Source organism: Tupaia chinensis, unplaced genomic scaffold, assembly GCF_000334495.1.
Source record: "Tupaia chinensis unplaced genomic scaffold, TupChi_1.0 Scaffold000113_1, whole genome shotgun sequence".
In the NCBI taxonomy this organism is placed as follows: domain Eukaryota; kingdom Metazoa; phylum Chordata; class Mammalia; order Scandentia; family Tupaiidae; genus Tupaia; species Tupaia belangeri.
Window position 1 is genome coordinate 7656985 of NW_006159577.1, and position 15093 is coordinate 7672077.

At 41.8% G+C, this 15093-nt stretch overlaps 1 protein-coding gene across 1 annotated transcript in view; it reads right to left on the reverse strand.

Moving 5' to 3' along the window:
- The window catches only part of SEC23IP (SEC23 interacting protein), a 73054-nt gene that overhangs the window by 57796 nt on the left and 165 nt on the right, over nt 1–15093 (reverse strand). Inside the window, exons 2-5 of the mRNA XM_027770130.1 lie at nt 14941–15088; nt 9112–9656; nt 4507–4717; nt 948–1141 (exon numbers count right to left, since the gene is read on the reverse strand). Of these exons, the coding sequence (XP_027625931.1) occupies nt 948–1141; nt 4507–4717; nt 9112–9656; nt 14941–15088 (1098 nt within the window). The remainder of the gene's footprint in view (nt 1–947; nt 1142–4506; nt 4718–9111; nt 9657–14940; nt 15089–15093) is intronic.

The window sequence follows — 15093 nt, forward strand, 5'->3', positions numbered from 1 at the left end:
CCCTCTCCCTCTTGTTTTCTCTCTGGCAAGCACATAAACCTTCTGACAAATTTTTTAAACAGTGAAAAGAATGTGGTTGGGTCCAATCTGTGCTACTGGAAGCCAGCCACATGGCCAACTATGGGTACAGATCCCAGGTCAACCTGGGATCCAGCTGCCTCAACTACCATGCCACAGGCTGGCCTGTGTTAAATTTTTTAATGAACATATTTACTTTCTCACAGCTATGGAAGGCTAGGAAGTCTGAGAACAAGATTCTGGCATTTGGCAAAGGCCTTCTTGCTGCAGCATCACATGGCAAAAGGTTCACACGAATCATGGGACCAGCAGTTAGCGTAATGGCTATGTCGCTGGACTCCCATGTAGTCTACTGCGATTCGAGTCTCAGACCCGGTGGCTTAAACTCACGCCGGGCACGTGTGCGTGCATGCCCAAGATCCTGAGAGGAGAATGGAGAAGGGATTGCGGCGTAGCCATCCCCCCTGGGGGGTGATTTCCTGCTTTCTGTCTCTCTGTCTCTCTCTGCCTGTCTGACGAGCACATGCGCCCTATAGCGAAAAAAAAAACCTTTCCAAAAAAAGAAAAGAAAAAAAAAAGGTTCACATGAATCAGAGCTTAATCAAATCATTACTAAACATTCATCTCAAAACATCCATGTATGGCATCTGTTGTCAACAACAAACCCCATGAGCCCAAGTTCTTTCCAGGGTATGATACAGTGTCTTATGAGATCTGAGATGTCCCCCTAAAGATATATATTCTACCTTTAGGTATGTGGACACAATTAGTACCTCATGTGTGATAGCATAATTTAAAAAGCAATCTTCCTTGCATCAAGACACACTATCTTATGAAGTCCCACTGTGAGTGGTGTTTTTTGAAGCTCCAATGCATGCATGGCCTTTTTCTTTAATAAAGGAAAGCATAAAAAAATAAGACACCCATACCTCTAGTTTCTCACTGAATTCCTCCGTATAGGGAATAAACCTGCTGTCTGTGTCTCCCTTATAAAACCAGGTGCAGCGTCTCACTTCAGCGGGCTCCTCTTCCCAGTACACAGCTTTCCTCATTCGGTCATAGAGGTACACATCGTAGCGCCCTCCATCTGTAGCTAGAACCACACTCTCGGGGTCCGGCTGGACTACAGAACAAAGTCCACATTTTATCTGACCATTTCAAGGCATATTTAATTTTTTAAAAGAATTACTTATTTAATTTTATTTATTCATTCATTTAATTTGACCAGAGAGAGACAAAGAAGAGAGTGGGAAAGTAAGGAAGCAGTCACCAGGTCCAGGCCTAGAACCATGGTCAGCCATGTGAGAGTGTCCAGGACCCTAACCACTGTGTCACCTGCTGGTTCCCTCAAGGCATATTTAATAAAAATAAATGATAACTATGAAGACTGTTTAATTCTCAGAGAAAAAGAACTAAGCTTACTTTTTATTTAAAAACAGAAGCCTGAAGAGTAATCTGTGCTGCTCAAAGAAAAAATAGCCAGAATAGGGTATCAGTAGATGACGGAGCAGTTACATCATTGGACTTCCATATGGTTGACCATGGTTAGAGTTCTGGACCCAGTGGCTTGAAAATCACACCAGGCATGTAGGTGTGCATGCCTAAGATCCTGCAAGGACAACGGAGAAGAGATCACCCCCAAGGATGATTCCTCATTGCCTCTGTCTCTGTCTGTCTGTCTCTCTCACCAGCAAATACGCATGCCCTAAGGCAAAAAACTGTTTTAAAAAAAAAGAATTACATTATTTCACTTTATTTATTTATTTATTTCAATTTGATCAGAGGGAAAGAACAAGAGAGAGAGAGAGAGAGAGAGAGAGAGAGAAAAGGAAAGTGAGAAAGCAAGCCACCAGGTCTGGTCCTTTAAACCTTAGCTGCCCATGTGGGAGTCCAGCACCCTTAACTACCACACCACCTGGTGGCCCCCAAATTTCTTTTTTTTACTCGCCAGAGGGCAAATACACTAGTCAGAGACAGAGAGAGAATATGGAACATGGTCACATCACAATCCCTTCTCTATTTCTCTATCCTGTCAGGATTTCAGACATACAGCCACATGCACTGGCATGTTATTCAGGCTACAGGCTGGGATTTGAATCACAGACCGCCATGTGGGAGACTTAAGCACTAGGCTACCAGGTTGGCCCACCAAAACAAATGTTTTTGTTTGTTTATTTGATATTTTTGCTATAGGGCACATATGATCACTGGAAAGAGACAGAGAGAGAGAGAGACTGTGAGGGAAAGTGAGAAATCCTCCAGGGGGATGGCCACTCTGCAATTTCTTCTCCTTCATTCTCCTCTCGGGATTTTGGGCATGAACACACATGCGCCAGGCACGAACCTCAGACTATCAGGTCCAGGACTCGAACCACAGTCAGCCATGTGGAAGTCCAGTGCAATAAGCATCATATCTGCTAGCCCCCAAAAGATTATCATTTTTTCTTTTTAGAGATTTTTGCCTCAGGGTACATGCGCTTACCGGAGAGAGACAGACAGAGACAATGAGAGGGAATCACTGGGGGAGGGGGGTGTGGCCACGCCCAATTCCCTCTCCATTCTCCTCTTGGGATCTTGGGCACACATGCACCCAGCGTGAATTTCAAGCCTCAGAGTCCAGGACTTGAACCGCAATTGGCCATGAAGGAATCCAGCAACATAACCAGTATACAATCTGCTGGCCCCAGTCCAAATGTTTTTTAAAAACATGATATGCATGTGTGCCCGAAGTCCAGACAGGATGGTAAAATGGAAGCAAAGAGATTGTGAAGTGACCATACCCCACGGGGCGGGGTGGGGGGGCTTTCTCCCTATCCCCTCCCCATCTCTCTGTCTCTCTCTAGCCAGCATGTATGACCTCTCACCATTATTATTTTTTTTAATGATCAAAAACTAATTCAAATTACTGGGGTTTTTTTATATCAAAGCAGTAATGTCTATAAAAATCAATTCTCCATAAAGTATATTTCTAAAGGGTATCAATAGGCTATTTTTAAGTTCTATGATCAAATTAATATCAGGACATACAAAGAAATGTATTTCTATACTATAAGACTTCCCCAAATCTTGGGCCAGCTCCATATCCAAGTGGTTAAGGGAGCTAGATCCCCCATGGCCAACAGCAGTTTGAATCCTAGCCCCAGCAACTTGAAAAACCACACTGGGCACATGTTCATGCTGAAAATCCTGACAAGATAGATAAATGGAGAAAAAAAAGGGACTGTGGTGAGACCACTCTCCACTGAGAGTATTTGCTCCCTCTTCCTCTCCCTCTCTATCTCTCTATCTTCCTCTGACTAATACATCCCCTGATAATTTGGGGGGAGGGGGGAGACAACTCCACAAAGTCTTAAGAAACTCCTCTGTACCATCTCTCTCAAGTGAATGTAATGAACAGCATCTCCAAATTCATAAGAATACTTCTTTTATAGACATCCTTAAGAACGAAAGTTCCATGGGAAATGCTTCCAGAGCTACAAATAGGAAAACTGAAACCTGAATTACATGAGCTACTCTACTTCTCTAACTGAAACACCGTTAGGGGGCTGGACAGTGGCATAATAATGACATGACATTCTGTGAGATTGACTATCACCCCAAATGTCAGGTACACACATGCCCATGATCCTGGACTGACTGAGGATGGGGATGGATTACAACATCAAGACTCCCGTTGGGAATGCTATTTTTCTCTCTCATGGAAGAAATAAACTTAAACAAAAAATAAATAAATAAATAATACCTTTAAACAAAGAAGGAAATTACCAACACATTTCTTCAAATACCTTGCTCGGATAACTCAGGATTTATATATTAACATTACCATCTTTATTTTTTTCTTTTACTTTGTTAAATAGGGCACATGTACAATAGAGACACAGAGAGAGAGGTGGTGCTATAATCCCTTCTGTTCTTGGGATATGAGTACACACACACCAGGTATTTTTTGTTCAAGCTATAGAGCACACAACTTGAACCACACAGTCAGCCATGTGAGATCAGTGGCCTTACCACTATACCACCAGCTGGCCTTTAACATCACCATCTTAAGGCACAGAGTCTAGCGGGGTACACAAGTATTAAAGAACCTAATATTTGGGGCCAGCAGGGGGTATAGTTGTTAAGGTGTTAAACTCCCACATGGCTGACTGTGGTACAAGTCCTGAACCTGGCAGCTCCAATATCATGCTGAGCACATGTGCATGTGTGCCCAAAATCCTAGGAGGAGAAGGGAGAAAAAGGGATTGTGGTGTGGCCATCCCCCCCGGGGAGTGACTTCTCACTTTCCCTCACTGTCTCTTTGGCAAGCACACTATGGCAAAAACCTAAGAAAACAACAACAAAACAAAACAAACGACAACAAAAAAAAGAACCTAACGTTCACAACAAACAACAACAACAAAAAAGAACCTAACATCATAAAAAGTAGGCCAAGAATATTCTTCATTTCTTAAGATCAGATACTAATGATACATGATTAGTACTTACCTGAGTTATAGATTTCTTCAAGATTCAAAGAGTCGAACACACTGAAAGGCATCCATAGCTGTTTGTATTCGACCTCTTTGCAGTAAAACCAGTGGGGCTGAACAGGTTCATACTGATTCTGAAGTAGAAAAGGAGGTGGTACCTGCATAGAGGGACCTGCAGATCTAGCAAGTACCTGCTGTTGTGTTGGTGACTGTGCTGAAGGAGGAATCTGAAAGAGATACCAAATTTAATAGTTATATTTGTTTGAAAGAACAGTTCTGTATATGTTTATGACCTAAACTGACCTTAGTAATAATTATCCTACATGTATTTCTGGGCAATTATTTAGGTAATAGTGATGCCAAAACAAATTTTTATTTTAATCTACTAAAACCCAAAATCAGTCGCAAAGTGAACTAGACTTGCTTATACTATTGGCAAAGAATTCATTTCTATGAGTTGTCCTTTAAAATGTGCATATTCCAGGTTGGCTCCATGATGCAGCAGTAATGCACTGCTCAAAAGAAGTCAGATCCCACATGGCAACTGCAGTTCAAATCCCTAGCCCTGTCAGCCTGAAACTCACCAGGCATGTATGTGAGCACCCAACACCCAAAGGGCTAAAAAACTAGAGAAAGAGGATCCCAACGTGAACAGACCCTATGAAGGATGCTCCTCTCAACCTCCCTTTCTCTCTCTCTCTCGTGCACATGCACACTCTTCATAAATTAAGGGGAAAAAACTTTAAGGTATGTCTTCCTTGACCCAGTCATTCTACTTCTAAGAATTTATCCTAAAAATACAATTACAAAGCCAGCAGATGTTGTGTAGATTCTGTTCCTGGACTTCCACCTGACCAACCGTGGTTCAAGTCCTGGGCCTAGTGACTTGAAAATCAGGCTGGACATGTGTGCATGCATGAAGATCCCAGGAGGAGAACAAAGAAAGGATTGTGGCATGGCCATCCCCCTGGAGGGTGGTTTTTCTTTCTCTGCGTCTCCAGCAAGCATATTTGCCCTATAGCAAAAATCTCTTAAAAAATAAATACCATGATTGAATAGAAGTGGCTTTATAAGAAAAGGGAGAGAGAGCAGAGTTCGCATACACCCTTGTCCCTCCCTATGTGATGCTCTGTATCACCTGAGGACTCTGCAGAAAGGAGCAGAGGAGGCCCTCATCACCTTGAGCTAGAATGATCTACGTAAATTGCTATTCTTTATAATCTAGTCTGTAGTAGTCGGTTATAGGGACAGAAAAATGGACTAAAATATATATTATGCCAATAAGCTATATAAAAGAAGGAAAAAATATAAGTATAACATAAAAATAAATAAGTTACAAACATGACTGAAAATAATCCACAAGTTATTTATAATAAAAAAATCACTGAAATCTAAATGTCTAAAGGAAACCTGAAATTCTATTTCAATCAAATGCTGGAATTCTTTTTTTTTTAAAGGTCTCTTCTTTTTAAGAATTATTTTATTTAACTTTATTTATTATTATCATTATTATTTTCCAGTTTGATCAGAGAGAGACAGAGAGAGAGAGAAAGAGGAAGTGAAAAAGCAAGCCACCAGGTCTGAGACTTGAACTGTGGTCGGCCATGTGGGAGTCCAGTGCCTTTAACCACCATGCCACCTACTGGCCCCGAATGCTGGAATTCTTTAGAGCCATTAAAAATGGTGGCGAAGTTGTCAAGGCAGTTGGATCTCACATGGTCAACACCACAGTTCGGGTCATAGAGCCGGAAGCTTGAAAAACACACTGTTCGTGTCATAGAGCCGGAAGCTTGAAAAACACACTGGGAGGCCGGCAGGTGGTGGATAAAAACACTGGAATCTCACGTGGCAGATCTCAGTATGAGTCCCAGACCTGGCAGCTTGTTTTCTCACCTTCCCTTTCTCTGTCTCATTAATCAAATTAAAAATAATAACTGGGACCGGCAGGTGGCATGGTGGCTAAGTGCACTGGACTCCCACATGGCTGACCACAGTTCAAGTACCGGACCTGGCAACTTGCTGTCTCACTCTCTTTCTCTGTCTCTCACTCTGTCCATCTCTTCTCAAATTAAAATAAAGTTACATTAAAAAAATAGTTATTTTAAACAATTAAAATATAATAACTAATGGAATTAAATAAATAGATAATTCTTTAAAAAAAAAAACAAAACACACACACACTGGGGGATTGGCAGGTGGTGTGGTGGCTAAGGCACTGGACCCCCCTGGGTCTTGGCTGACTGCAGTTTGAGTCCTGGATCTGGTGGCTTGCTTTCTCATTTTCCTTTTCTACCTCTCTCTGATCAAAAAAAAAAAAAAAAGCAATAGGGGCAGGCATGGTGGTTAAGGCACTGGACTCACATAGTCAACCATAGTTCAAGTCCTGGACCTGGCAGCTTGCTTTCTCACTTTCTCTGGTCAAATTAAAATATAATAATAATAATGATGATGATAATTAAATAATGATAAATAAAGTTAAATAACTCTAAAAAATTATGCATGAATTTCAAAATTCTTTGCACCAAAATAAACTTATCTTCAATTCACAAACCTTTTGAGTTTCCGTCTTATATATAGAGAAAGAAAGAAAGTGGAACAGAGGAGCAGAAAGAGAGGGAAGTGGTTCAAAAACACAAGAGTGTGTACATGCACAAATAAACAAATGGATGGGGCCCAACCACACAGCACACCCTGGCACACAATGCTTCTCAGCAGGATGAGGCCACATGGGAGCCCTGGGCTCAATTCCTGCTCCTCCTAAAAGACTACTAGCACTAGGGCACCTGCTAGTAGTCTCAGCTACTCAGCAGGCTGATGCAGGAAGATTGCAAAACAGGATAAAATGTTAATGACAGGTAAACCTGGGTAAAAAAACAAATAGAATAAAATGTTAGTGATAGGTAAGTCTGGAATAAAGGATATTAGAGTGTTCTTGGTGCTACTTTTATTTCTGCAATTTTTCTTGAATTTTTTTTTCTTTTTTGCCTGAGGGTGCATGTGTTTGCCAGAGGGGGGGAAGGGGAGGAGAGGAGAGTTAAAAAGTACCCTCCATGGAGGTGGTCATACCACAATTCCTTCTCCGTCGTCTTTCCCTCCTTTCAGGATCTCGGGCAGGGCATCCATATGCACGTGACCAGCAAGTTGTTTTTTTTTGTTTTTTGGTTTTTTTGAGAGGTTTTCGCTATAGGGCACGTGCGCTCGCCAGACAGACAGAGAGAGACAGAGAGACAGAAAGCGAGAAATCACCCCCCAGAGGGGATGGTCACGCCGCAATCCCTTCTCCTCCATTCTCCTCTCGGGATCTTGGGCACGCACACACTCACACCCGGTGTGATTTTTAAGCCATCGGGTCCGGGAAGCGAACCACAGTCAACTACGTGGGAGTCCAGCGACATAGCCATTACGCTAACTGCTGGTTCCCACCAGCAAGTTTTTCAGGTTACCATGTCCAAAATTCAAAACATACAACTGGTCATGAGGGATACAATCACCTTAATCACCATGCCATTCACTGGCCCTTTAAAAAAATTTTTTTAATTGCTAGAGGGCACACATGCTGACCAGAGACAGAGAAAGAGAGAGAGAGAAGGAAAAAAAAAAAAATCTCCCAATAGGACATGATCACCTACTCCTCCATTTCTCCATTCCATAGAGATTTTGGGTGGGGAGTCAAACCTTGATCAGTCATGTGTAGTAACTATGGGGTTAGCCCCTGTTCAGATTTTCTTTTCATTGCCAGAGGGCATGTGTGCTCATGAAAGAGAGGGGGAGAGAGTGAGACAGAGAGAGAGAGAAAGCCTTCCAGTGGGGTGTGTTCATGCTACAGTCCTATTCCCTCCATTTCGCCATCATTTCAGGATTAGGAACACACATGCACATAAATCTGTCATTTTTTTAAGCCACCAGGACCATAATTGGCCATGTGGGATCTGGCTCCTAAAGAAGAGGGCTTAACTGCTATGCTATGCTATGCTGTGGGGACTGTAATCCTTTTTCTTTTTTTTTTTAATTCAGTTTATTTTCTTTGGAAAGTCAGTTTAACAGCTGAATAAAAAAAGGATCATGGAAATTCATAAAGTTTAACCAATGCAGATGTTACTCTAGATCTATACTCTATAAATAAATGACTAGGATAATCCATTTTAGTTCTTGTAAATTGTGTGTTTTGATTGAACAGTATAATTAAAAGATGAGAAGCTGGCAATCTGTTAACATGATCATTGGTTCAGTTCTCACAAGTACCAGATGACAGTTATTATTGGTATCTTACACTAAAATTTAAAAATTTTGGCATGCAGCTAATTCATTAAAATCAATTACTACTTCAGCAAACCGGTAATATAAACTAAAATAAGAACCATCCACTGAGCTGTCTTTAGAAGAACGTTTACTTCAAAATATGTATTGGGTCATCAGAAAAGTCATGATGTTATTTTTCTATGCAAAAAATGCATTGTGACTTATCAAACGACCCAATTATCTAATTAAGAATATCTCTGAAAATAACTTATCACCATATTAACATATTAATTGTAGAATGAACAATATATTTTAAGACACAAACTAACATGAGACAGAAAAATGAAAGTGAACAGTTAGATATAAAAACATGTCTCTATACCGGTGGCAAGGATCCTGGAGGCATCTGGTACATCTGTACGGGGGGTCCAGAGGGCCCAGAGGGTGGAAGATGAGTGGGAAGGCTTGGTGTTTGGCACTGCTGCAGCTGTGGCGGTGCAATGTAAGGATTAGCCCTGCTACTGACAGGGTTATGGCGATACGGATTGTATCCTTGTTGGGGAGTTCCTTGAGGTGGGCTTCCAAAATTCGAAGGAGGGAGACTACTACTCGGCTGAGAAGGCAGGTAAGAATTCAGTCCCATCTGTGAGGAAGGTGGAGCACCATACTGAGCCTTCGAAACGGATGGAGAAAAAGCATTTACCACTTCTTGGGATCCAGCTGTATAAGGGAGAGCAGTCGGGGGCTTGGAGAATGCTGACTGTCCGACCGGTGTGGCTGCAGTTGTTAATGGTGACTGTCCAATATTCCCAAAAGGATCACTACTGCTTGATACCTGAGAGAAGTAACTAAATGTCTGTGGAGTAGATGTGTGAATAGAAGTCTGGCCAAGGAAGCTGTCCTCCTCACCAACATCTGTAGAATCCTCTGAAACGGAAGAGTAAATGGTTTAAAGACTACTGTACCATTCTGTAGACATGATTCTAAAAGGAAGAAGTAGCAATTGTACCTCTTAGTTTGTTGTTCAAACTTATAAATATTTCAACATTACAAAGAAAAACAAGATTTATTTGAAAACTTTTTTCTCTGAAACAAAATACTAGAAAATAAGAATAAAAACAAATGGAGGTAAACATTATAATTCATTCATAAGCCCATCTCCCAGAGACAATCATTGTTAACACTGTTAACATTGTGGTTCATACCCTTTCACTCTTTTTAAATAAATAATGATTTACTGCTTATTTTATAAGTACATATATTTGTGGAGCTGGCAGGCAGCATGGTAGCTGAGGCGCTGGACTTCCACATGGCTGACCATTGTTCAAGTCCTAGACCTGGCAGCTCACATATCACAACAAGTAAATAAATAGATGCTAAACTAAATATATACATACATATGTTTGTATAGAAAAGCTTCTAAAATTAAGAGTGAAAATCTCTACCTATTTTTACATGTTATTTTTAATCTTTATTTTCCTGGTAAGAAATAATTCTTATTATTCTACTGCCCAAATATACCTAATTTTATTTATACAGCTATGACAAACTAGAGCACAGATATTAGCTCTGTTGACAAGAAGGGGTGTGTCAGGGCTCTTACCTACAAAGCACTTACTGTACAAACGAACATGTGGCATTTGTATTCCCAAGGCAAAGTAGGTCAACTATTCATTGCCATTTCTAAAACCATGCACTATGACAATCAGATAATTAGGCATTACAGAACCTCAAACAACAAGAAAAATCATTTCTTAACCAAGGGACATTATGTTCTCCTCTCTCCCCTTTGCCTAACTTGATCTTCACTGTGAGTATTATCAACTCCAAACAATTTCTCTTCTGTTCTGCTAAAGTTCTAAAAAAAAAAAGTTTTTTACCTTGCTATAGGGTATATGTGCTCACCCAAGAGAGACAGAAAGCACAAGAGAGAAAAATGAGAAAGCACCCCCCTCCCCGGGAGGGGATGACCACACCACAATCTCCTCTCCTCCATTCTCTTCTCAGGATTTTGGGTACATACTCACACACATCTGGCTTGTTTATCCAGTCGCCAGGTTCAGAACTCAAACTGCATACTCGGCCATGTGAGATCCAGCCACCTTAACCACCAAGCTACCTGACTGGCCCCTAAAGTTATAAAATTAAAAACATTTTCCCTCTACATGACCTCAAAAGTCCACCCTACCCTTCCTTACTAACCGTTCATGGTGCAGCTTATAGTTTTCCTCTCTCCCCTCCCAATCTTTCTTTTTTTTAGAATTATTTAATTTTATTTATTCATTCATTTATTTTCATTTGACCAAAGATAGACACAGAGAGAAGGAAAATGAGAAAACAAGCCACCAGGTCCAGGATTCAAACCATGGTCAGCCATGTGGAAGTGTCCAGCGCCTTCACCATGCCACCTGTCAGCCCCCAATCTCTCCCTCTTATATCCCATTGCTGAAGGTACAGAGGCCATCAGAGGGGTAGACCCGCTTGTAGCAAAAAAGGCACACTATGGTCCCTGCCTTTGGAGATCTGCCAAAAAGAGGCCTTCTTTCAAGCTCTGGGTTCTGTCTTGATCTCTGTTGGAAGGAGACCACAGGACTCTTAAGAGATTCTGGCTTGAGATCCCAGGCTGCTCTCAACTATACTTCACACACATCAATTTAACAAAAATACTCCACTATTCATATATTCCTCTCTGGGGCCAGCAAGTGGAGTGATGGTTAAGGCACTGGACTCCCACATGTCCAACCATGATTTGAGTACCAGACCGGGCAGTTTGCTTTCTTATTTTCCCTTTTTCTCTGTCTCTGTCTCTCTCTGGTCAAATTAAATAATAATAATAATATTAATATAATAAGTAAAATTTTTGAAAATTTTTAAATATTCCTACATGCTTTTTAGTAACTAAATATGAAATATTACTTCCTGCAGGAGGCTCTTTTTATCTGTACTAGTCTACTTTTCCTACTTGCAGTTTTCATCCCTCTTTTCAGTCCACAAACCTCATCTGGACTCATGTGCATTGCTTTTCTTCTTTTTCTTTTCCCCACTGTATTCCTTCATTCAACTCCCAACAATTAAAAACATGGGGGCCAGACTGTGGCATAGTAGTTAAGGTGAGTGGATTCCACATAGCCTACTGACCGTGCAGTTTGTCCCAGACTCAGCAGCTTGAAAAACATACTGGATGCATACATGTATGTGCCCAAAATCCTAAAAGGAAGGAGGAATGGAGAAGGAATTGTGACATGATCATTCCCCATGGCGGGTGCTTGCTTTCTCTCCCCACCACACCCAAAAACACACACACACTCTGGCAAAATTTTTAAAAACAACACAAAGAACAGACGCAGTAGCATACAGGTAACACAACACTCCCCAATGCTGAAGTCATATGGGAAGATCCCAGATCAATATTAAGGTTTCCCTGTATATGCTGGCTTGCTGTTATCCTGGCTGGCTAACACGGGGGGAGGATACTAGCATGAGGACTCTGTTAAGGGTGCCTGCCTACGTCAATGTTCATCTCTTCCTCTCTCCTGTTACCCCTTCCTCATCAAAGGAATAAACTAAATCAAAAAAAAAAAAAAAAAAAGTGTGGGGGGGTAAAAAGCATGGGAAAAAACCTCTGTACTATTTTTCACATTTTAAGAGAACTTGAGATTGACCTAGCCTGAGATGTCTTTTTCTGACTAGTGTCAATTTCAGATGAAATACTAGCCTCACTTCAGCAGCCCTTTCTAATTTCACAAGAACATGCATAACCATGTAGATCCACAACTTTTCATTTTGTTTTAAATTTACCAGAGGATGCTTGAGTTGTCAGAGAGAGAAAAGAATGAAAGATAAGATAGAAAGAAAGTAAGAAAGCATTCTATCCCACCACGGAGGATGATCATAATACAATCCCTTCTCTGTTTCTCCTTTCAGGGTTTGGTGCACAAACATGCATGTGTCCAGCATGTTTTTCAAGAAGTTGGGTGTGGGACTCAAACTGGAAGGTCAGCCATGTGGGATCCAGCTACCCCAACCACCATACCACTAGCTGGCCCTAGATCCACAATTTTAATGAGTACTTGTTGACTTGTGCCATCCCAATTCCATCTCAAATTCAGACTGTTCTCACGTGTTCCAGAACCTATGTTCAAACTATTTTCTCAATACTTACAGCAGACTCAGCCACATACACCCCAAACTTAGCAAAATTTACAAGCAAAATATCTTAACTGCCCTATGTCCTTTCTACCATCTCATTTTCTCAATAGATGTTTGCCAATAACCATTCAGACATGCAAACAAGAAACCTCAAGTCTCTCAGATTCTTTCTTCTAATACACTTCATGTAATCATTCAGATATTTGTTTGAGAAATACACAGAATCCATTTTGTGCCACACACAAAGTTCAGTCTTAAGATTAAAACTAAACAAAAACAATTTTAAAAGAGAAAGAGAAAATTACAGAATGAAAAGAAGCCTCTGGGGACCAGAAGGTGGTGTGGTGGTTAAGGTGCTGGAAACTCCCACATAGCCAACCACAGTTTGAGTCCTAGACCTGGTAGTTTGCTTTCTCGCACACACTCATGCGCTCGTTCTCTCTCTCTCTCTCTCTCTGGACAAATTAAAAAATAAATAAATGATGGCGCCAGCAAGTGGCATGGTGGCTAAGGTGGCTGGACTCCCACATGGCTGACCACGGACAGAGTCCCAGACCTGGCAGCTTGCTTTCTCACTTTCCTTCTCTGTCTCTCTCTGGTCAACTTCAAAAAAATAAAAAATAAAATAATGACAATCAATAGAACTAAATAAAAAATAATTATTTAAAAAAAAATAAATGAATGGGACCAGCAGTTAGCGTAATGGCTATGTCACTGGACTCCCACGTAGTTGACTGTGGTTCACGTCACGGACCTGGTAGCTTAAACTCACGCCGGGCACGTGTGTGTGCATGCCCAAGATCCCAAGAGGAGAATGGAGGAGAAGGGATTGTGGTGTGGCCATCCCCCTTGGGGGGTGATTTCTTGCTTTCTGTCTCTCTGTCTCTGTCTTTCTGTCAAGTGCGTGTGCCCTATAGCAAAAAACTCTCAAAAAAAAAAAAAAAAAAAAGAAAAGAAAGAAAGAAATGAATGTATCAATAAAATTAAACAAAATAATTCTTTAAAGAAAAAAAAAAGAAAGAAAGAAAAAGGCTTCTGTGCTGATAGCCAGAACAGAAAGCCTGGCCTCCAGTGAGGCACTAAATCTACAATTTTATAATCTAAAATTCTCTCACCTCTGTTCCCTGCTCTTCATACCCACGATGGCTGACAAGCAAGAGTGCCATCCACTCTTCCTGCAGCTCGCAATGGCCTCCAGATTGACCACTCTTGCTCCTATCAGCCTTAGTCCAGTGTAATCTGAGAAAACTCCAGTCTACCTGAACCTCTCATTCCACTGCCTTGTGTAAAACCCTTCAAAGTCCCTCACGTGGAAAGTCCGTGTTCCTAACCATGGTCTCACATCAATACCGAAAAATAATATACATATGACAGAGAGCTACAGAAGCACAAAACAGTGGGGCCTAAGAGAGAAAAAGCATCTTAGAGAAGTAACGGACCATCTTGAAAGATGACGTAGGAATACACTTTCATTTCTACTTTTTAAAAAATTATTTAATTTCACTCATCATTATTTCCTTTAATTTGATGACAGAGACAGAGAGTGAGAAAGTAAGCCACCAGGTTGGGACTTGAACCACGGTCAGCCATGTAGGAGTCCAGCATCATAACCACCATGCCACCCGCCAGCCCCTCTACAGCTCTCCTTTGCGTACATTACATGTCTATCCTAGGAGAGGAGAACTGACCATCCTAGGAGATACCCTCTGTATGTACGGAGTCTTCTGGCAGAAGATCGCCCTGTAACCCAGAAGGCCCTGCGTCCCCTACCAGGACCTGCCACACCGGTAGGTGTTCAAGGAAGACCTGCAGAATGCCAGCGCATAGGGCCCAGCACTCTGAACAACTCAGAACAGAGGAGGTTCCTCCGACGAAGAGGAAGCCTCATGGCTTTCCAAAAACCCCAAAGCCTGGCCCTCTCAAATCTGACTACTACTGGCCACGTCACGTTCCTCAGAGGGCTGATGGAAGTAGAACGAAAACCTCCCGTCTGACCCTCCCCACTCCACGTCCCCCATCCGCCTCCCCACAGTCAGCCCTCGGGACCGCCCCCCTTTTCTACCTCCGGGCAAGAGCAGGGAGGCCGGGGCAGCGGCGGCTTGAGTGACTGGGATGAAGGGCACGTTGAAGCTGAATTCCGTGGCCGAGGAAGAAAAGAGTAAGTTAGTGCCCGACGACGCCGCGGAGGCACCGCCGCTGCCACCGTTAGGTTTGC